An 18,251-nucleotide genomic window follows, 5' to 3' on the forward strand; every position below is an offset into this window, starting at 1 on the left:
TACGATATGATCTTTCAATTTCTAATTTTAATGCAAAATTAGAGTTTTGACCCCGATTTCACAGTCCACTGAACATAGAGAATGATAATTATGAGTGGGGCATCCGTGTACTATAGACACATTCTTGTTTAGCATAAAATTGAATCATAATTGCTATGCAATCCCTAAAAATCTTGTTCATAATAAAAATATTTGGAATATATTACAGTTCAAAGTTTTCACTAACTTATTTAGATATTTTGGGGAAAAATATTTGATTTTGTAATACTTTAGATATTAGGCCGAATAATTCCTAATGAAATTGCTTGCATATTGCACTTGTAATTTATAAAATGAATTTCATTGCAGAGTTGTTTCCCTTAGAGACCAGTTAGAAAAAGCATTAAATTCAATTGAAGATATCAAAAGTGCTAAAGGTATGTTGAATATACTACCAGCCATCAAATTTAGTCTTGCCTAGAACAATAATGGCAGAATGAGAAACTTATTAATATTCTTTATTTTAAGAGGTCCTTATGTACACAGTTACTGCAATAACTTAATTAATTATCTTCCCAGAGGCCTTCAATTATAGGGAAGCTAATCCTGTGACTGCATTAACTATTTGTATAATGTTTAATATCTTAAAAGGTAGAATACCTGGAAACTTTATATCTTGTTTACAGATGCCTTATGTTTTAAGGTTTCTTTCTGGCTTTATTCATTGTCCTTAAACCACATTTTCCAGGTCCAGCCATATCTTGAAAAAAAAATAAAAAATTATCACATGATTTTTCACTGATGTGTGAAAGGACAATTATATTTGGTATAAATAATCATTACAAGGTCTACATATCCATCAGAGTTTATCTGACCTTGACTGCATGTCATGGATCAGTGATCATGGTAAAGCTTTTATTGTCAAGTCATATCTGAGATTAATCCACATTACTAGTCCCCCCCAATCCTCCCTATATATTGCTCATTAATCTATTTAGGGACTATGTTGTGAATACTAAGATACTTTCCCTTTTGGGGCCCGAACCAAACGCTGAAAAGATACAGTGCAAATGAAGCATCTGTTTTACACTAATCAGAGATCAGTAAGGGGCCCAAGATATGTTAACCGGTTCTTAGTTAGAAGTATAAACTGAACAAACACAGGTTTGGGACAAAGAACCACAGTTTAATATTTTCTTTGCATATCAATAAAGCAATACATGTAAACATAATTACAAACAAAGCAAATTCCAGTTGAAAATCTGTGGTACTCCTAACACAAAGTACATAATAACTGTGAGTTCTTTTGAAAACATTACTACTCTACTTATTAACAATATATTTTAATAAACATGATAAAAGGCTGAAATGACAAAGCAATAAAGTAAAAACTATCCTCTAGGGAGCGGAGGGTGGGAATAAATAATTTCCCAGAAAATTAGAATGTCTGCTCCAAGCAAGCGTTGCTTTCAGAATAATTATGTGCTTGTGCCTAAAACAAAAGCCCTGTTAATTAAGCGCTGATTGGTTAATTCAAATGCAGTGTTAATTTTGATTGGTTAATTAGGATAATCTCGAAAAGCAATTAGTAAACGAGATTTCACATGCAGCAGCAACTGGGAAACCCCCAAGCTGATTGGACCAAATAGCAGACAGGGATTCCCAATTAAAATTATATGTACCAGCATTGCACAAAAACGTATTGTGTATTAATAATCTATTTATACAAAATAGTTCCATTAATCCACATTACTAGTCCCCCCCAATCCTCCCTATATATTGCTCATTAATCTATTTAGGGACTATGTTGTGAATACTAAGATACTTTCCCTTTTGGGGCCCGAACCAAACGCTGAAAAGATACAGTGCAAATGAAGCATCTGTTTTACACTAATCAGAGATCAGTAAGGGGCCCAAGATATGTTAACCGGTTCTTAGTTAGAAGTATAAACTGAACAAACACAGGTTTGGGACAAAGAACCACAGTTTAATATTTTCTTTGCATATCAATAAAGCAATACATGTAAACATAATTACAAACAAAGCAAATTCCAGTTGAAAATCTGTGGTACTCCAAAGTAAAACCCCAAACCTGAGTAAAGGTAGAAAGTAGGACAAAAGGGACATGCGTTAGAAAATGCTAAGACTGATCCCATAGAAAACTAAAGAAAAAACTTGACCTGTCATGACTGTGTGCCTGTAAGCCTAAAGATGAGAAAGCGGAGAGAAAGACAGGACATGTGAGGAACAAGGTGATGCACATACAAAGGGGTGGATAGGCATTCCTTCATAAAAAATTGACATAACTTTAATTCATGCAATCTGGAAATAGCATCCGCTAAAACATTTTGCTTCCCCGGTAAATGAATTGCGACCAGATGAAAATTATTAGCAGCAGATAGCCAAAACAATTCACGCAAAAAGGACATCAAAAGTTTGTTCCTTGAGGTACACTTATTGATACAGGCAACAGTTGATGCATTATCACAATAAATAAATACACGCCTATTTTGCCAGCACTTAGCCCAACGTTTGACTGCCAAAGCCACTGCAAGTGCTTCTTGCTCATTTATATGCAAAGTTTGCGCAAATGGGAAATCCTCTTTCCAATTGACATAAAACCAATCAGTACCAAAAAACCCACCTGCACCTGTATTGCAAGCATCTGTGTAAACTGAGGTGACAGGGTTAGTATTGAGTAAGATGGATTTCCCATTGAAAGTTGCCATAAAATTATACCACCAATGGATATCATGCAAAATATCGCCGCTTAAGCGCATTTTGTGCCTGTCATGCTTGAGCTGCATTATGCTGTCAATGATTCTCCGGAGAAAAACTCTCCCGCCGTGAACCACTGACGAAGCCCAGTTTAGCTTGCCCGCCAGGGACTGCAATTGTTTCTTAGAAACATGCTTGCGCTGCTGAAAACTTGCTAGTTCCCGCCTTAATTCATCAAGTTTTTTAATAGGTAATCTTAATTCCAATGTTGTGGAGTCTATCTCCACGCCTAAAAATACTAATTTCTGGCAAGGGTCAACAACCTTGGACCAACTAATAGAAAAACCTAACTTGCGCAGCAAGTAAATTAAAATTCTTAGTGCATGTGCACAGCGCTGCTTTGTTTTTTCGCAAATGAAAAAATCATCCAAATAAGCTATAATGGTAAAACCTCTGCGTGACATCATGCGCCGAATAGCCTGTGATAGCCTATGAAAAATACCTGGTGCAAGTTTTGAACCAAAGGGTAATTTTTTATCAATAAAGGTATGGGTCTGACCATCAGGAAAAGTCCACTGTAAACCAGTGACCTGTTGACTATGGGAACTAATGCTGACAGATCTATAAGCCGATTTTAAATCGACTTTGGCCATGAAACAATTTTTTGTGACTAATTTTGCTGCATCATCAACAGATTGAAACTTTTGTTTTTCTACATCCCCTGCAAAATCATTTACAGCAGATCCAAGTGGTCTGCTGCAGTCATGAATTATCCTTACACCCCCATCAGATTTTGGAATAATACCTAAAGGGCTAATAATTTTAGGTGTGGACTTAGCAAACTCATAATTTCCATTTTCAATTTCAGTCAAAATCTGTTGATGAGCTTTGTAATATAAAGGACTTGAAGGATTAGCTGAAGGGTGATTTTTTGCCGAAATGTGTGATGGAGCCAAATTATCTTGAACAATGTCGAACCCATTTTTTATGCCTTGCAAAAGAAAATCTTTATCAACATCATTTTTTAGTTCATCATGCCAAACATTATACACCAAGTCACGCACAGGCTTTACCTTTATCCGTTTTTTGGATGGGCAAAGGCTTGGTGTTGGGCACCACAACCTTGAATTGAACAAATATGAACATAGCGACAGTTAGGAAATGAGCAACCTTTCCTACTGTTAAAACTTTTGCAAATTTCATTTCCTTCTACAGAGTGTGAAGTATACTTGGAATAGTCCTGTTGCTGTTTATTTGCATTCTTAAATATTGGACCAGATGCCTGAGATTTATTGTATACAGCTTTAGGTCGTAAGTAAACTGACTGCAAATGAGGAATGTCAGTACCCCATCTAAAAGTATGCTGCTTTTGAAGCCTACGATATTCTCTATCAAAAAAAAGTACTGACACAAACTCACATGAAGAAACTAACTGGTAAAATCTCATGGTATATGATAAATAATCGAGGATCTGTGTCTGTGCCAGTTCTCCAGTGCTGAGCAGCTTGTACATTATTGACAAGTTTGCCCTAGACCATTGACACAGAGACAGAGATTCAAGTTTTGGCCTTAATGGCCCAGACTTAAACACTAGTTGCCCCCCTGATGCATTGGAAATAAGACGTTCTTCAGGCATACTGGTCCCCCCTATATCATTACCAACAAAATCTATAATATCTAAATAATTAACTTTACTGTCTATGTTTGAATGTTTCAAATAAATTTGCGGATCCTGCCAAGATAGAATAGAGTTAATGCCAGTGTTACCTAAATTGGTTACGGAATTGTCACTTTCATTCGAATTTCCCGCAATGTTCTGGTTTTGACGTCCATCCAATAAGCCAGAGGAATGTACATATTGTGTTTGCTGTCCGGTAAGCTGTTGCAATACAGCATTAACGTAAGCATCATCTGTGTTTGTTTGTATTCCGCCATCTTTAAGATGCTCATGGGCGCCGCCATCTTTGTTCACAGTACTTCCGTCGTCGCCATCTTGTAATGCGCATGCACCAGAATTTGATACTGCCGGAAGTCTAGAATTTGCCGCCATTCTCTCGCTGGGCGAAAAGTCTTTCTTAAATGTTTTTCCTACTGCTCGCAGTAATAACTTTCGTTGGCCTATCGGAATACTCGAGTTATCCAAATCTTCCTTCTCAATCAACGCAACGGCCTCCATGCTGTCAAATCCAAGTTCTAGCATTTCATTTGCGGTGGCTGTGTTTAGCTTCATCACTTCGGCCCATGCCATTACTTTATCGGACTGGTGATTGGTTCCCGTCCTAAATGTAATATCTTCGTCATCAGACATGATGGAAAGACAGTTTATTGAAAAACAACAGTTTATAGCAATTATAAATCGTGCCGTTAAATTTTCTAGGAATACGAATTAATCCTGTTACGCCGGGTCGTCAGAAGCACAAAACCCGTAGCTTTGGAATAAACCAGCCATCTCACGCTGCTGCAGATGAGATTCCACAATGAAACTTAAACAGACAAAGCCGATTCTGCTTCCTGATTGTATTTAAATTTGTCCATGTCGTAACATCAATTTTGACATTAAAAAACTAATTCGGAATGTTATTAATGCAAAATCACTTCGTATACGTTTCATAAACGTTCACATATATAATATGGTTAATTTCCACATTGAAAACTTAAATCCGTTCATGATTTTTATAAATAAATAATTTCCCAGAAAATTAGAATGTCTGCTCCAAGCAAGCGTTGCTTTCAGAATAATTATGTGCTTGTGCCTAAAACAAAAGCCCTGTTAATTAAGCGCTGATTGGTTAATTCAAATGCAGTGTTAATTTTGATTGGTTAATTAGGATAATCTCGAAAAGCAATTAGTAAACGAGATTTCACATGCAGCAGCAACTGGGAAACCCCCAAGCTGATTGGACCAAATAGCAGACAGGGATTCCCAATTAAAATTATATGTACCAGCATTGCACAAAAACGTATTGTGTATTAATAATCTATTTATACAAAATAGTTCCATAATATAAGCAATATATAACTATATTTGATATCCTGTTTTTGGGTAAAGATTGCATGAAATTCAATCAAAAAGCCAATGTTACTGACTTGATAATCTTCCAAGGCTTATCACTTTCCTTTTTGATACACAAATTATAGTGCATTGCTCATAACATTCTATACATCCTATCCATGAACATTTCAAGAAATTTACCAATGTAATATATGCTCAGATATTCAAGTCCCAAAATGATGTTATACTTGTCAAGAAAAATACACTTTTGCAAGGTGCAGGAATCTAATATCTGTTTTAAAAATATAAATGATGATCTTTAAAAATTGGAGTTATCTCCCATTGTCCAGAATTCTTGATGAATCTACTACAACCAATACTTTATTGACAATGCAATATCTAATTTTACTTCGCACTAATAAATTAGGTCAATCTTTACCTTTCAGTGTTTATTATTCTTATTAGCACGATGATTATTATGCTCCAACTAGGGGCATTTTGTTTTTCGGTTTGTTCATCAGCCTGTTCTGCTTCAGATTAAAGTTTTAGGTCAAGGTAGTATCAACTTGGAACTTAGTACACATGTTCCCTATGTTATGATCTATCTTATTATAATTATAAGGAACCTAAGTGTCTATGTAATCTTTTATTTCAGATCTAGTTATAATGGAGAAAAGTGAAATGGAATGTCAGCTAAATTCTGTAATTCAACAAAAGGTATTTGATATGTCCTTTTATCTGGAGTAACATATGAAGTACTATATTTTTTAACCGTGTTTGAATACACTCTGATTGTATGTTGTTTTCTTGTCTGTATGGGTAAGTAGTTTGAACACATCAACTGGAAACTTGGAACACATGTTTGTTATGAAGTCAATCGTATGCCAAGTTAGGGTTTAAACAGGAACTCATTATTCATTGAACATGAAAATGTGACAGTAGGAGCAGTGCATTTTGTCAATTGAACACATGTTCATGTTTATTACTGAATATATTTTTTGTTTTTGCAGGATCAACTTGAAACTGAACGAGAAGAGAATGTAAAGACCATGAGTGAAATGAACTTAACAATTGAGGAAATCAAATGCAATCTACATAACCATAAAGAAAAATTAAATTTGGAATTTGTAAGAAAATTTACAGTGATTGGAAGATATTAATTTAACAAACATTACTTGATGATAGGATATAAACATCGAGATAATTACAGATTGTTTTGTCGGTCTATGATATGCTGATTAAGAAAATATGATATTAATTAGGATTTTTATGTAGATCATTTCACAAACTCTCAGAAGCTGGGCTATCCGCAAAAGGTTGTTGGCAGGAAAATAGCATATGTTTGCTCCAAGAAGCCTTTCAAAATTAGGTTTACTTTGATGATAAAATTGATAGGTTTCGTCTCATATCTAAATATTAAATACAAGTATCAAGAGAAAGTCATTTTTACAAAATCTTTTTATTTTCATACATTAGTCAACTTCTTTAAATGAATTAACTTAGGTTATTATTTATCACTTTTTAACATTGAAAACAATTTCTGATTCCTCTCTCCCTCCCCTTTTTCAAAAGCTTTGATCTTTTAGAGAAGTTTATAGTAATGCAAAAAAGTAAAGTGAATTTATTTAAGCTTTATAGCTGTTTCACTATAAATATCTAAATCTAACTATGTTACCGTTATGCTTTTATCAATTGTCAACGCCATCTCAGATAACATCTAGTAAGAAGTATCATGTGTTCATTAATATCTATCTGCAGCATTTAAAAACTGAAAGAGTGTTAGTAACAGTCTTAATATTAATTTCAAGCCCATATCTCCAACTGCTCGGTCAAAATCTTATCTTGACATACCATATCTTACTCATTTGAAAGATTTTATATTTTTGTGTTCTTTTATTTTGTTCTTTTGTATTAAAATGCAAGGTTGTACTTTTCCTACTCTTGAAAGTAAATCCAATACATTATTTTAACAGGCTACTTCAGATGATCTTAGAAATCAAATTGACATTCTTGACATGGAGAAAAAGAAAATGAATGATGATATTGGAAATCTTGTTCAAGAACTGGCATCTAAAAATGTAAGTCTTTGACTAAAAAACTTAGTGTAAAAACGTTATTTCATTTAAAGTAGATGCAAAGACCATTCCAGAATATGCCATCAGTTGAAATCTATTTTTAAAGCTCTGTTGTAGCTAAGGGGTCATTAAGTGTAACCCTTGGCTATCCGTCTGTCAGATGTCCCCAGATTGGTTTCCATTCTCTATCTTTAGGTTGCCTCTACCAAATAGATCTTATACACAATGGTTATTACGACAAAACACAGATCAAATTTGGAAATTGGGTGGCGTCACTTTTACTGTTCATGAGTTATGTCCTTTTATCAACATAAAAATTGCTTAATTTTTTCGTCTCCGTTCTCTAACTTAATTTTGCCTCAACCAAATGATTTAAAATGTATAGACAATACTTATAACTACAAAACACAGATCAAGTTTGAAAATTGGTTGCATTACTTAATACCATTCATATCATTGCACTTAATAAACATGAATATTGCTGAATTTTGTACACAAAGGGGATCTTTTGAAGACCATGATTAAGGTGACATCATAAACTATGAGTTTTTAAAATAAGTTCTGTAATGAGTAAAAAAGAACTTGCTATTTCCCTAAAATATATTAAACAGATTTGTGTTGGATTCTGTAATGTATAATACTTATATTTGTGTGTGTAGGAAATTTTGCAAAGGCTTCAATCAGATATTGCAGAGCAGAGAACTGGATCCTCATGTTTGAATGATGAAGTAGCAAGAATGTCACAATTGCTGCAGGAAGAAAGGTATGAAAGCAATATATGTTACTGTTGATTCATTTATTTTCATGGGTTCCAACTTTTGTGAATTGAGGAAAACTTTCATTTTTATGGATATTGATTTTGTGGTTTTGCCAAATTCTGTATACTAGCTTATTGAACGTTTATAATTCCTTGAACATTTTAATTTGTGGTTCAACTATACCAATAATTCACAAAAATTAGTATTCAACAAATAATGATGAACCACAGTATGTTTTATTGCCAGATGCATCAAAATTATGTTCCTCATGACTAAATACCTCTGACTTTGAATTTCATGTTACTCATACATAATGCTAAGAACCAAAAGTCTAAGACAAAGTTTGAACATAAACATTATTAAGATAGTAGTGTTTATTGATCTACTAAATTTAGGAATTGTCTTTCATAACTCTCTCCTTGGCATAACAGACTTTTGGTAATGGTTATAATTGTGTTTTTGTTGTTCCATAAATTGAATTTATGTATTTTTTCTTTTAAATAGAGAAAAATTGGAAGATATGTTCATACAGAAAAGAAACCTTGGTGAAGAACTTCAGAGTTTACAACAAGAATTATTGGATAAGGACACAGAGCTTAATTCAAAGCATAAGGATCTTGAGGTTATTATTTATCAAAAATGTTGAAGCATTTTGTCAGAATATAGGTAGTTTTATATCAATGAAATTGTTTGTGTGAGTCTGTGACATAACTTTTATTATGTTTCTCTCACTTTTGCATTACCTAATTACTGCTTTCATTATGAAATAAAGTGTTCAGTTGATAACAAAAATTCTTAAAGCTGCTCTAGCAGTTGAGACAAGCCTTTGATTCATTGCTATTGGATTTCTCCAATCATAAACAAAATAATTACATTACATTTTGAAGTATACACAAAGCATAACTGTGTAACTTACACAAGGGAATTTATCATTCTTTGTGCATATATATATGTTTAAAGCACAAGTTTTATAACATACTTTAGAATGAAATGAAATTTGATACACTACCTTACCATAATGTAGGGTTATCATATTTTATCTTCCTTCTAATGGACACTTTTTTTTTCCAATTCTTTCAGAAATCCTCCAAATTGGTGAAAAAGCTAGAAACAAAACTTGAGGAATGTACCAATTCAGAAGAACAGCTAAGGTTTGTTTGAAAGAACCGTCAGAAGGCAAATACAAATTTCAAAGGAAGGCCTGTATGAAAGCAAATCAACCAAGAATTTTATAAAAAAAAAAAAGTTTTGAAATTAGCTATTTAGTAGACTTCGATAAATTGGTTTATCATCTATAATTATGTAAACCTTTGATCCAGTTAAATTTATTAGGTAAAACCTGACCTATTTGACCAAAGTCTTTACTCCTGAAATATGGATATAAATAACTGAGAAATAGCATTTACCTCAAATTATGTGCATTATTTTATTATGTTTAAATATAAACAAATGTCAAATCCTTGGTACGTTGTGTTTGTGTACTTCCAAAAAAAAATGTAGTACACACATATTGTAATGAAGCTGAAGTACAGGGATTACATATTCTATAAAAAAAAAATCTGAATGATTTGCCCAAATCACTGACATATTAAGATGGTAAACCTCATCCTTTCTAAATAAAAATTGAAATGTAATAATCAAGTATGCAGTCTTGACATACATTGCTCTGTGTGGAAGATTTTGTATTATATTTGGGAAAACAAAGTTAAAATGATATATATTCTTTCATTTATAGATTTGAGATTCAGGATCTAAAATCCAGTTTAGAAATAAAGATATCAGAAATTGAAAATTTAAATGAGAATAGAGAAGAGCAGGTAGTGTATATAATAAAGTCAATTGTGTCTTTAATCATGTGAGAATTAAGTTATTGAAGCAGGCTTAATAATGTTTGAATACCATAGAGAGAAAAGTCTTATATAGAGATGTTTACTTATACATTTTTTTTCTTATACAGACAAATGCATCATATCTCATATTTCTGTATCATTTTCAACTTTCAAAATAACTACAACCAACAACTATTTTTTAGATAATTTTGCATAATGGTAATAGATGCATACTGAAAAAGACCCATGACCCACATTCAATAATTAAACTTTCCTTCCTTCCTTTCTAACTCTGGAATGACAAATCAATACGTAAAAGCAAGTTAGTTTTAGCTATTCCTCCAAAAATAAAAGTAAACGATTCGAGCATTCAGGGCATGAGCTAGTTCAAAATTGACTTAAATTTGACAGTCCAAAATATCTGCAATGACAAACTCAATATCAAATGGAGTTTACTTTTACCAATACTAACAACAATATAAAGTTTAAAGTGAATTTATTAAAGCATTCTCACTTTGATCAGGGATATGTGGTGAAAAAATACATTTGATGTGCTGATAATGGTTAAGTCCTGTAAGTGGAAAAACAAACATAAAATAATGTTTGAATAGAAAGGAAGCTTTCTTCATTTCTTCAAATTTGACAAATAAAGCTACAAATTATGAATTTACTTGTAATTATTAAACTCTTCTTCATCTTAATATTTGAATTTATTTTTACATGCCTTTCCATGTTACAAAAATATAGAAAAGCAATGTTTTTTTGTATTATTTAACATATAAATATTTTCTACTTTTTTTTTATAACAACAGGATAAAGTGTTAAATGATGAATTGGAACATAAAGCAAAAGAAACCAATGCCTTAGATACCAAAATAAAAAATCTTAAAGAGAATGTCTCAACAAAGACAAAACAAGTAAAGGAACTTGAAAAGGAGGTAGGTATCTTGCCAATCATGTGCATCATTTAAGAAAAATATGTATCAAGTAGATAATGCATGGTATTCAAAAATGGAAATAATGCAAAAAAACTTTGTGTCAGATGCTCTTTTGGCAGATTTTGCAGTTTGCACTAGTTGTTGGATTTTGAAGCCCTAATGCTTAATTGTTTAACAATTCAAAAATGCAGATTCTGATGTCTGACAGACTCATTTCTGAATGCTGGTTTTTTTCCCCCCATTTCTGAATGCTGGTTTTTTTTCCCAATAGATTAGCAATTCTATTTTGAATTTCAAAATCACCAAAACTGTTAATAAAAAAAATACCTGCAACTTAACCCTTTTAACGCTATACGCGTCATATGCCGCGATAAGTATGCTGTCCGCCACTGCTATTCGCGGCATATGACGCAATGACAATGGATTTTTCATCAGGATTCTTAAACCATATGGTTTTTATTCAGGTCCTCTCTAATTTTTCCTCGTATGAATAGAGGATATACAAGGTCTCATTTGTGCTTGAAATCCTGGCAATTTTTAAAGTAAAAGCATGCAGTAGAAGCAAAATAAAAACAAATATTTTGACAAATGCAATTGGTGGAAATAGGAAACGAAGCTGTAAATATGTAAATATTGCAGCATTTCTATGCCGAAACTGACAACGAGGATTAGTTAAAAGGTTTCCTGTTATCTCAATGTGTTTATTTCATTTAATTTGTAGGGGAAATATGATTTGATTGATCATTACTATACGTAGAAAAAGGGGGGGAAATGGAGATTGACTGAAAATTTTGAGGACGGAGCCACTTATTTGTGCAACGATTACATTATACGTTATGTATGGTGCAATAGGCTTCAGAATCGAGCAACTAGGGTCTTCTTTATTATATGGCAGATTAAACAACAAAATAAATGTAGATTAAAAGTAGTTTTTATTTAAAAATTCAACACAAATGTAGTAATTTACACCTTTTACCTGTTAATTACCTGAAAATGCAGGTAACCTGATAAAAAATTTACTGAAATAATTGCTTAAATTTATAGTTCATGCTCTTCTGAGCATTTTTCATGCACTAACTTTGTCTGTATCTCTTATAATAAAAAAGATACAGCAGTCTGAAAAGGAATATACTGTTCTAAACAATGAACACACAAAAAATGCAGCAGCAGCAGCCATTTTTCTATTTTTTTGTGTAGCCTTGAAAGGGTTGATAATGTTGCTTCTACAAATCCATATATTTGGCTTATACAGCCTTTTTAAGTTATTGTGATTGATTTCAGATGCGTGCATTAAAGTCAAAGGTAACCTCACAGACTAAAGAAACAGAAAACAAAGAGAAACAAATTGAGGAATTAAATGAAGAACTAAGAAATATCAACCAAGAAAAACAAGATTTAGAAACACAAAACAATGAATTGAGATGTCATGCAAATGAAGAAAAGAAAGCTGCAGATGAAGCTAGAAAAGAGGTAATTAATTGTTTGTTTATTAAAGATTCTTCAATCAGTTGATAATCAGGTTGAGGAATTATGAATCAAGTTTATTGGTATACAATAGATATCCAGCATTATTTTAAGTAAATTTTCACCACAATTTTCATGCTGTTTTTATACGACCGCAAATTTTGAAAAAATTTTCGTCGTATATTGCTATCACGTTGGCGTCGGCGTCGTCGTCGGCGTCGTCGTCGTCGTCCGGCGTCCGAATACTTTTAGTTTTCGCGCTCTAACTTTAGTAAAAGTGAATAGAAATCTATGAAATTTTAACACAAGGTTTATGACCATAAAAGGAAGGTTGGTATTGATTTTGGGAGTTTTGGTCCCAACATTTTAGGAATAAGGGGCCAAAAAGGGCCCAAATAAGCATTTTCTTGGTTTTCGCACCATAACTTTAGTTTTAAGTTAATAGAAATCTATGAAATTTTGACACAAGGTTTATGACCACAAAAGAAAGATTGGGATTGATTTTGGGAGTTTTGGTTTCAATAGTTTAGGAATAAGGGGCCAATAAAGGGCCCAAATAAGCATTTTTCTTGGTTTTTGCACAATAACCTTAGGTTAAGTAAATAGAAATCTATGAAATTTAAACACAATGTTTATGACCACAAAAGGAAGGTTGGTATTGATTTTGGGAGTTTAGGACCCAACAGTTTAGGAATTAGGGGCCAAAAAGGGACCCAAATAAGCATTTTTCTTGGTTTTCGCACTATAATGTTAGTATAAGTAAATACAAATCTATGAAATTTAAACACAAGGCTTATGACCATAAAAGGAAGGTTGGTATTGATTTTCGGAGTTTTGGTCCCAACAGTTTAGGAAAAAGGGGCCCAAAGGGTCCAAAATTAAACTTTGTTTGATTTCATCAAAATTGAATAATTGGGGTTCTTTGATATGCCGAATCTAACTGTATATGTAGATTCTCAACTTTTGGTCCCGTTTTCAAATTGGTCTACATTAAGGTCCAAAGGGTCCAAAATTAAACTTAGTTTGATTTTGACAAAAAATGAATCAGTTGGGTTCTTTGATATGTTGAATCTAAAAATGTACTTAGATTCTTGATTATTGAAGTTTTTTGGTCCAGTTTTCAAATTGGTCTACATTAAGGTCCAAAGGGTCCAAAATTAAACTTTGTTTGATTTCATCAAAAATTGAATCCTTGTGGTTCTTTGATATGCCAAATCTAACTGTGTATGTAGATTCTTCATTTTTGGTCCTGTTTTCAAATTTCAAATTCTACATTAAAGTCCAAAGGGTCCAAAATTAAACTAAGTTTGATTTTGACAAAAATTGAATTCTTGGGCCTCTTTGATATGCTGAATCTAAACATGTACTTAGATTTTTGATTATGGGCCCAGTTTTCAAGTTGGTCCAAATCAGGATCTAAAATTATTATATTAAGTATTGTGCAATAGCAAGTCTTTTCAATTGCACAGTATTGTGCAATGGCAAGAAATATCTAATTGCACAATATTGTGAAATAGCAAATTTTTTTTTTAATTAGAGTTATCTTTCTTTGTCCAGAATAGTAAGCAAGAAATATCCTATTGCACAATATTGTGCAATAGCAAGAATTTTTTTTAATTGGAGTTATCTTTCTTTGTCCAGAATCAACTTAAATCTTTGTTATATACAATATACAATGTATATACACTTTTTACTACCAACTGATAAATTTAAATAATCTTTACCATTCAGTAATAACAAGCAGTTTTTTTACATCTTAATATTTTATGATGTATTTAAATGAGTAGTTATTGTTGCAAACTCCATTAGAAATTTGAATTGATATCAGTTTTGAAAAAGGGAAACGGGGATGTGAAAAAAAAGGGGGGGGGGGGGTTAAATTTTTCTCATTTCAGATTTCATAAATAAAAAGAAAATTTCTTCAAACATTTTTTTGAGAGGATTAATATTCAACAGCATAGTGATTTGCTCAAAGGCAAAAAAAACCTTTTAAGTTCATTAGACCACATTCATTCTGTGTCAGAAACCTATGCTGTGTCAACTATTTAATTTTAGATTTAAAAAGTTTGAAGAAGAAATCTTTAATTGTTTTGTAAAATCTTGGCATTTGTTTTGTGTAAAAAAAACCATGTAATGTCAAAAATTTGATCACAATCCAAATTCAGAGCTGTATCATGCTTGAATGTTTTGTCCATACTTGCCCCAACTGTTCAGGGTTCGACCTCTGCGGTCGTATAAAGCTGCGCCCTGCGGAGCACCTGGTTGAAATATACATGCTTTTGATGTCATAAAATATTTAAATCACGTGAAATCAAATGCACTAGCTAGCTTGTACCTTTAATTATTGTATCAATTATAAGACTTGTAAGACAGGGTTTTATATCATATATATTCTTACTGGCATCTACCAGTACTCATATCTTTTGGCTGGCATATACTGTTGAAATTTAACCCTTCCTTTGAAGCCGATCATACATTCATCTAATCAGACTACGGTATTGAAACATGGTATGCATTCTCTTTACATTAACATACTAAACATATTAAACATATTCCATATGTTTCTTATTTCATATAGTACATCATATGGTAGATGACCTGTTTGTTGAGAGTTTTGGTTGTCACTGATATGAAGATACCTCATGATTTGTATAAACCTATTTCTGGACATTGTTTTACAGAATATTGTAGATTCTATACAGGAATCATTGACCAGTGAAGTTTGATTTCTGGCTTACATCAATTACTATTACAAAGCAAAGGCCAATAAAAGCTTTTATTTCTGGCAGACTTGGTTTTGACCAATGAGATTTATTAATGTCTGGGTTTTCAGCAATTTGTTGGCTTGCATATCTTTCAGTTTTATTCATTATGTGTTCAAAAATTATTACATTCAAGAAAACCTAGTAGAGTCTATTGGACCCTTATCAGCAGCTAAACTGGTAGCTAGACCTGTTGCCCTTCCATCAAAACCTTTATGTTTGAATAAATGAGGTAAATCCCTTTCATGAATATCAAAATTGTTATGCCAGATGTTTGCAATATTTTTTAAGTCTGACACTATATTTTTCATTGACTAAAAATAAAAATGGTCAGTCCTGTTTCTGAGCCCTCAGGCTTGTTTCATGAAGTATTCAAAACTCAAAATCATCCCTAATTCCTTAATTTAGTAATATTTGTTTACATTGTTGAACAGCCAGCACATGTGTCATCATGTCTTGTTTCCCTGCTGTCTGCTGGTAAATACTTGTGTGTCAGTCTGATTTCTGTTGGTAGGTTTGATGGCCTTCCCCTACAATTCTCCCTTGTTGTATCTCCTGTGGTAAGCTTAGTAGCAACAGATTTTGTAAAATCCAAGAAGGTCATTGATGTAGCTTGCTGGTGATTTGGTTGAGATGGTAGGCGTTAAACTTGCTTTGGCCATTTCAGTGTCTTGTTTCCTAGGAATAGTATTGAATATACTGATCCCAACAGTCAACACCACTGATGTGGGTTGTGTAATCTGCAACCATCTTTGAGCATTGGAGTTCTTGCCTTTGGAATTGTCCTTCATTTTGAACAATTCTACTTACTTCTGTCAAGCTGTTGTCATGTATGGTAGAGATCACAGACACAATTTAAGATGCTCTTGTCTTTATATACTGTAGCAGCAATTGCCTCGTTTTGCCTAAACTGACTATCTCCTCTCTGTGTTACATAAACAGGTTTTTTGGCATTTAATCCCTTGTCAATTCTCTGCTGTTGTTGTAGACACTTCTGCAACCTCAAGTATTAAAATTTTGAAACAAAATGGTGCAATCTTGTCAGGGTAAAGTTGCTCTTTCAAGACAAGATAATACAGTGCTGGCCAATCCTACACTCCTGTGTGTTTGATCTGTCTTGCCCTGGTAGATCTCACAATATGACATGTATCCAGTGTCAGACTCTGCCAATGCCCAAAGTTTGATGCCTATTTTGTTGGTTTAGCAGGCATGTATTGCTTGAATAATATCTTTGTTAAGGATTTTTATAATATATCGTACTTTGTAAGTACCATTATAATTAGCTTCCGATCTTTGCGGAACTTGCTGGTGAGGATCAGTGAAGGGTAAATACCTCATTTTCTGCATATATCTGTAGCAAAATACTTGGTTTCTTAGCAATGCCTTGACCAATTTGATTTATGTCTGACTTTACATCAATACCCATGAGAAAAGTCATCCCAAAAAAAACCTTCATCTCAGCAATGTAGGAACAAGACCAAGCTGATTTGGTCAGGGTTAATATCTTTTTGCATCTTCATCAGTTTTCTCAATTATATTTAAACTAGGTTGTCAGATGGGAACAGTTGAAAAAAGTCAATGGTATCCTTATATATTTTGTGGGCCAGTATTACTTCCAGGTTGGAATAGGTGGTGGTGACCTATTTCATATTTATCAAACTGTTGGTGCCATACATCATTGTTGGGGACATCACTGGCATTATTTACATCTTCCAGTTGTGGTTCATCATTATTTTCCATTGAAAGTTAACTTTCAACATGACTGATCATAAAATCATCACCAATACCACTTTGAGCTAATTGCATTAGATACCGTTTACAATCAAGTTCTGCTCTTCCCTCTGAAAATCTCTCAAACTCATGAATTCTATGAATTTTCCGACATTTTTGTTTTTGGGATACGATTGCTTTTAAGCAATCTGTAGACTTTTACCGTTGACTCAGAGCTCATTCCCTCACGTCATCCGTTTTATTCTAAACATTCAGCAGATTCTTATGATTGTCTTGCTTTAAAAGGTAAAAACAAGCAAAAGGATTGAACATAAACAACTTTCCTGTAATGTTCTTCTCATAATCTTCATGTTTGATTTTTCCCTTGACTTATGTGCGTGTTTTTAACAACACGGAAAATCAGAATTAAGCAGTATTTATATTTAGTGTTTTTATAAATTTAGAAACACGTCAGAGGGAATTCCCCAGTTTTGATAAATGCGAGAGTTCTTTGAATCCGATAATTCTATTTCTGTCATGTAAGAACTGAAGTGGAGTTTTCTATATTTTACCGTTATGAAACTGATACTGTACTCTCATAAAGAAATTGACCAGTTTCATCCATTTTCATCACATCATAAATTAAATAAACGTTCTTGTTCCAAATCGCAAGTCGCGGGTTTGTTTATGTATTAATGCGCATGCGTATAGTTTTCTTGATTTCAAGGGGTATCAGATTGAGTGGTTGTTCTGGATTCCCCACTTATTAATTAATTTGAAACTCACTGGATTCTTTCTGTGTCTGCCTGCTATTGAGGGTTTAATAACGTTGTTGCATAATTTAAAATCATATACATCATTTAAATTAAAATCAATGAAGTTTTACCTATAACACCCCTTTAGCCGAAATGGAGTCTTCCATATTATCGTTTCGAGATGTCTCCCTTTCAGAAGTATTTCCCGTCAAAATCGTCAAGAAAAAATTAACTTGTTAGATGTCGATAAACGTCGTATTATATTAAGAAC

General features: G+C 33.0%; 2 protein-coding genes across 4 annotated transcripts in view; one reads left to right on the forward strand and one right to left on the reverse strand.

Moving 5' to 3' along the window:
* LOC143048122 (uncharacterized) overlaps nt 1–18,251 on the forward strand; it is a 47,724-nt gene that overhangs the window by 18,299 nt on the left and 11,174 nt on the right. For all 3 annotated transcript variants that reach the window (XM_076221599.1, XM_076221601.1, XM_076221600.1), the window contains exons 14-23: nt 349–416; nt 6,345–6,406; nt 6,700–6,816; nt 7,663–7,767; nt 8,424–8,527; nt 9,027–9,144; nt 9,603–9,673; nt 10,258–10,339; nt 11,164–11,289; nt 12,571–12,759. In XM_076221599.1, the coding sequence (XP_076077714.1) occupies nt 349–416; nt 6,345–6,406; nt 6,700–6,816; nt 7,663–7,767; nt 8,424–8,527; nt 9,027–9,144; nt 9,603–9,673; nt 10,258–10,339; nt 11,164–11,289; nt 12,571–12,759 (1,042 nt within the window). The remainder of the gene's footprint in view (nt 1–348; nt 417–6,344; nt 6,407–6,699; nt 6,817–7,662; nt 7,768–8,423; nt 8,528–9,026; nt 9,145–9,602; nt 9,674–10,257; nt 10,340–11,163; nt 11,290–12,570; nt 12,760–18,251) is intronic.
* LOC143048120 (uncharacterized) lies at nt 1,145–3,351 on the reverse strand. Its single transcript, XM_076221596.1, has one exon. It carries the CDS (start codon nt 3,348–3,350, stop codon nt 2,163–2,165), a length of 1,188 nt encoding a protein of 395 aa, XP_076077711.1. The 5' UTR covers nt 3,351; the 3' UTR covers nt 1,145–2,162.

Source organism: Mytilus galloprovincialis, chromosome 10, assembly GCF_965363235.1.
Source record: "Mytilus galloprovincialis chromosome 10, xbMytGall1.hap1.1, whole genome shotgun sequence".
Lineage (NCBI taxonomy): Eukaryota > Metazoa > Mollusca > Bivalvia > Mytilida > Mytilidae > Mytilus > Mytilus galloprovincialis.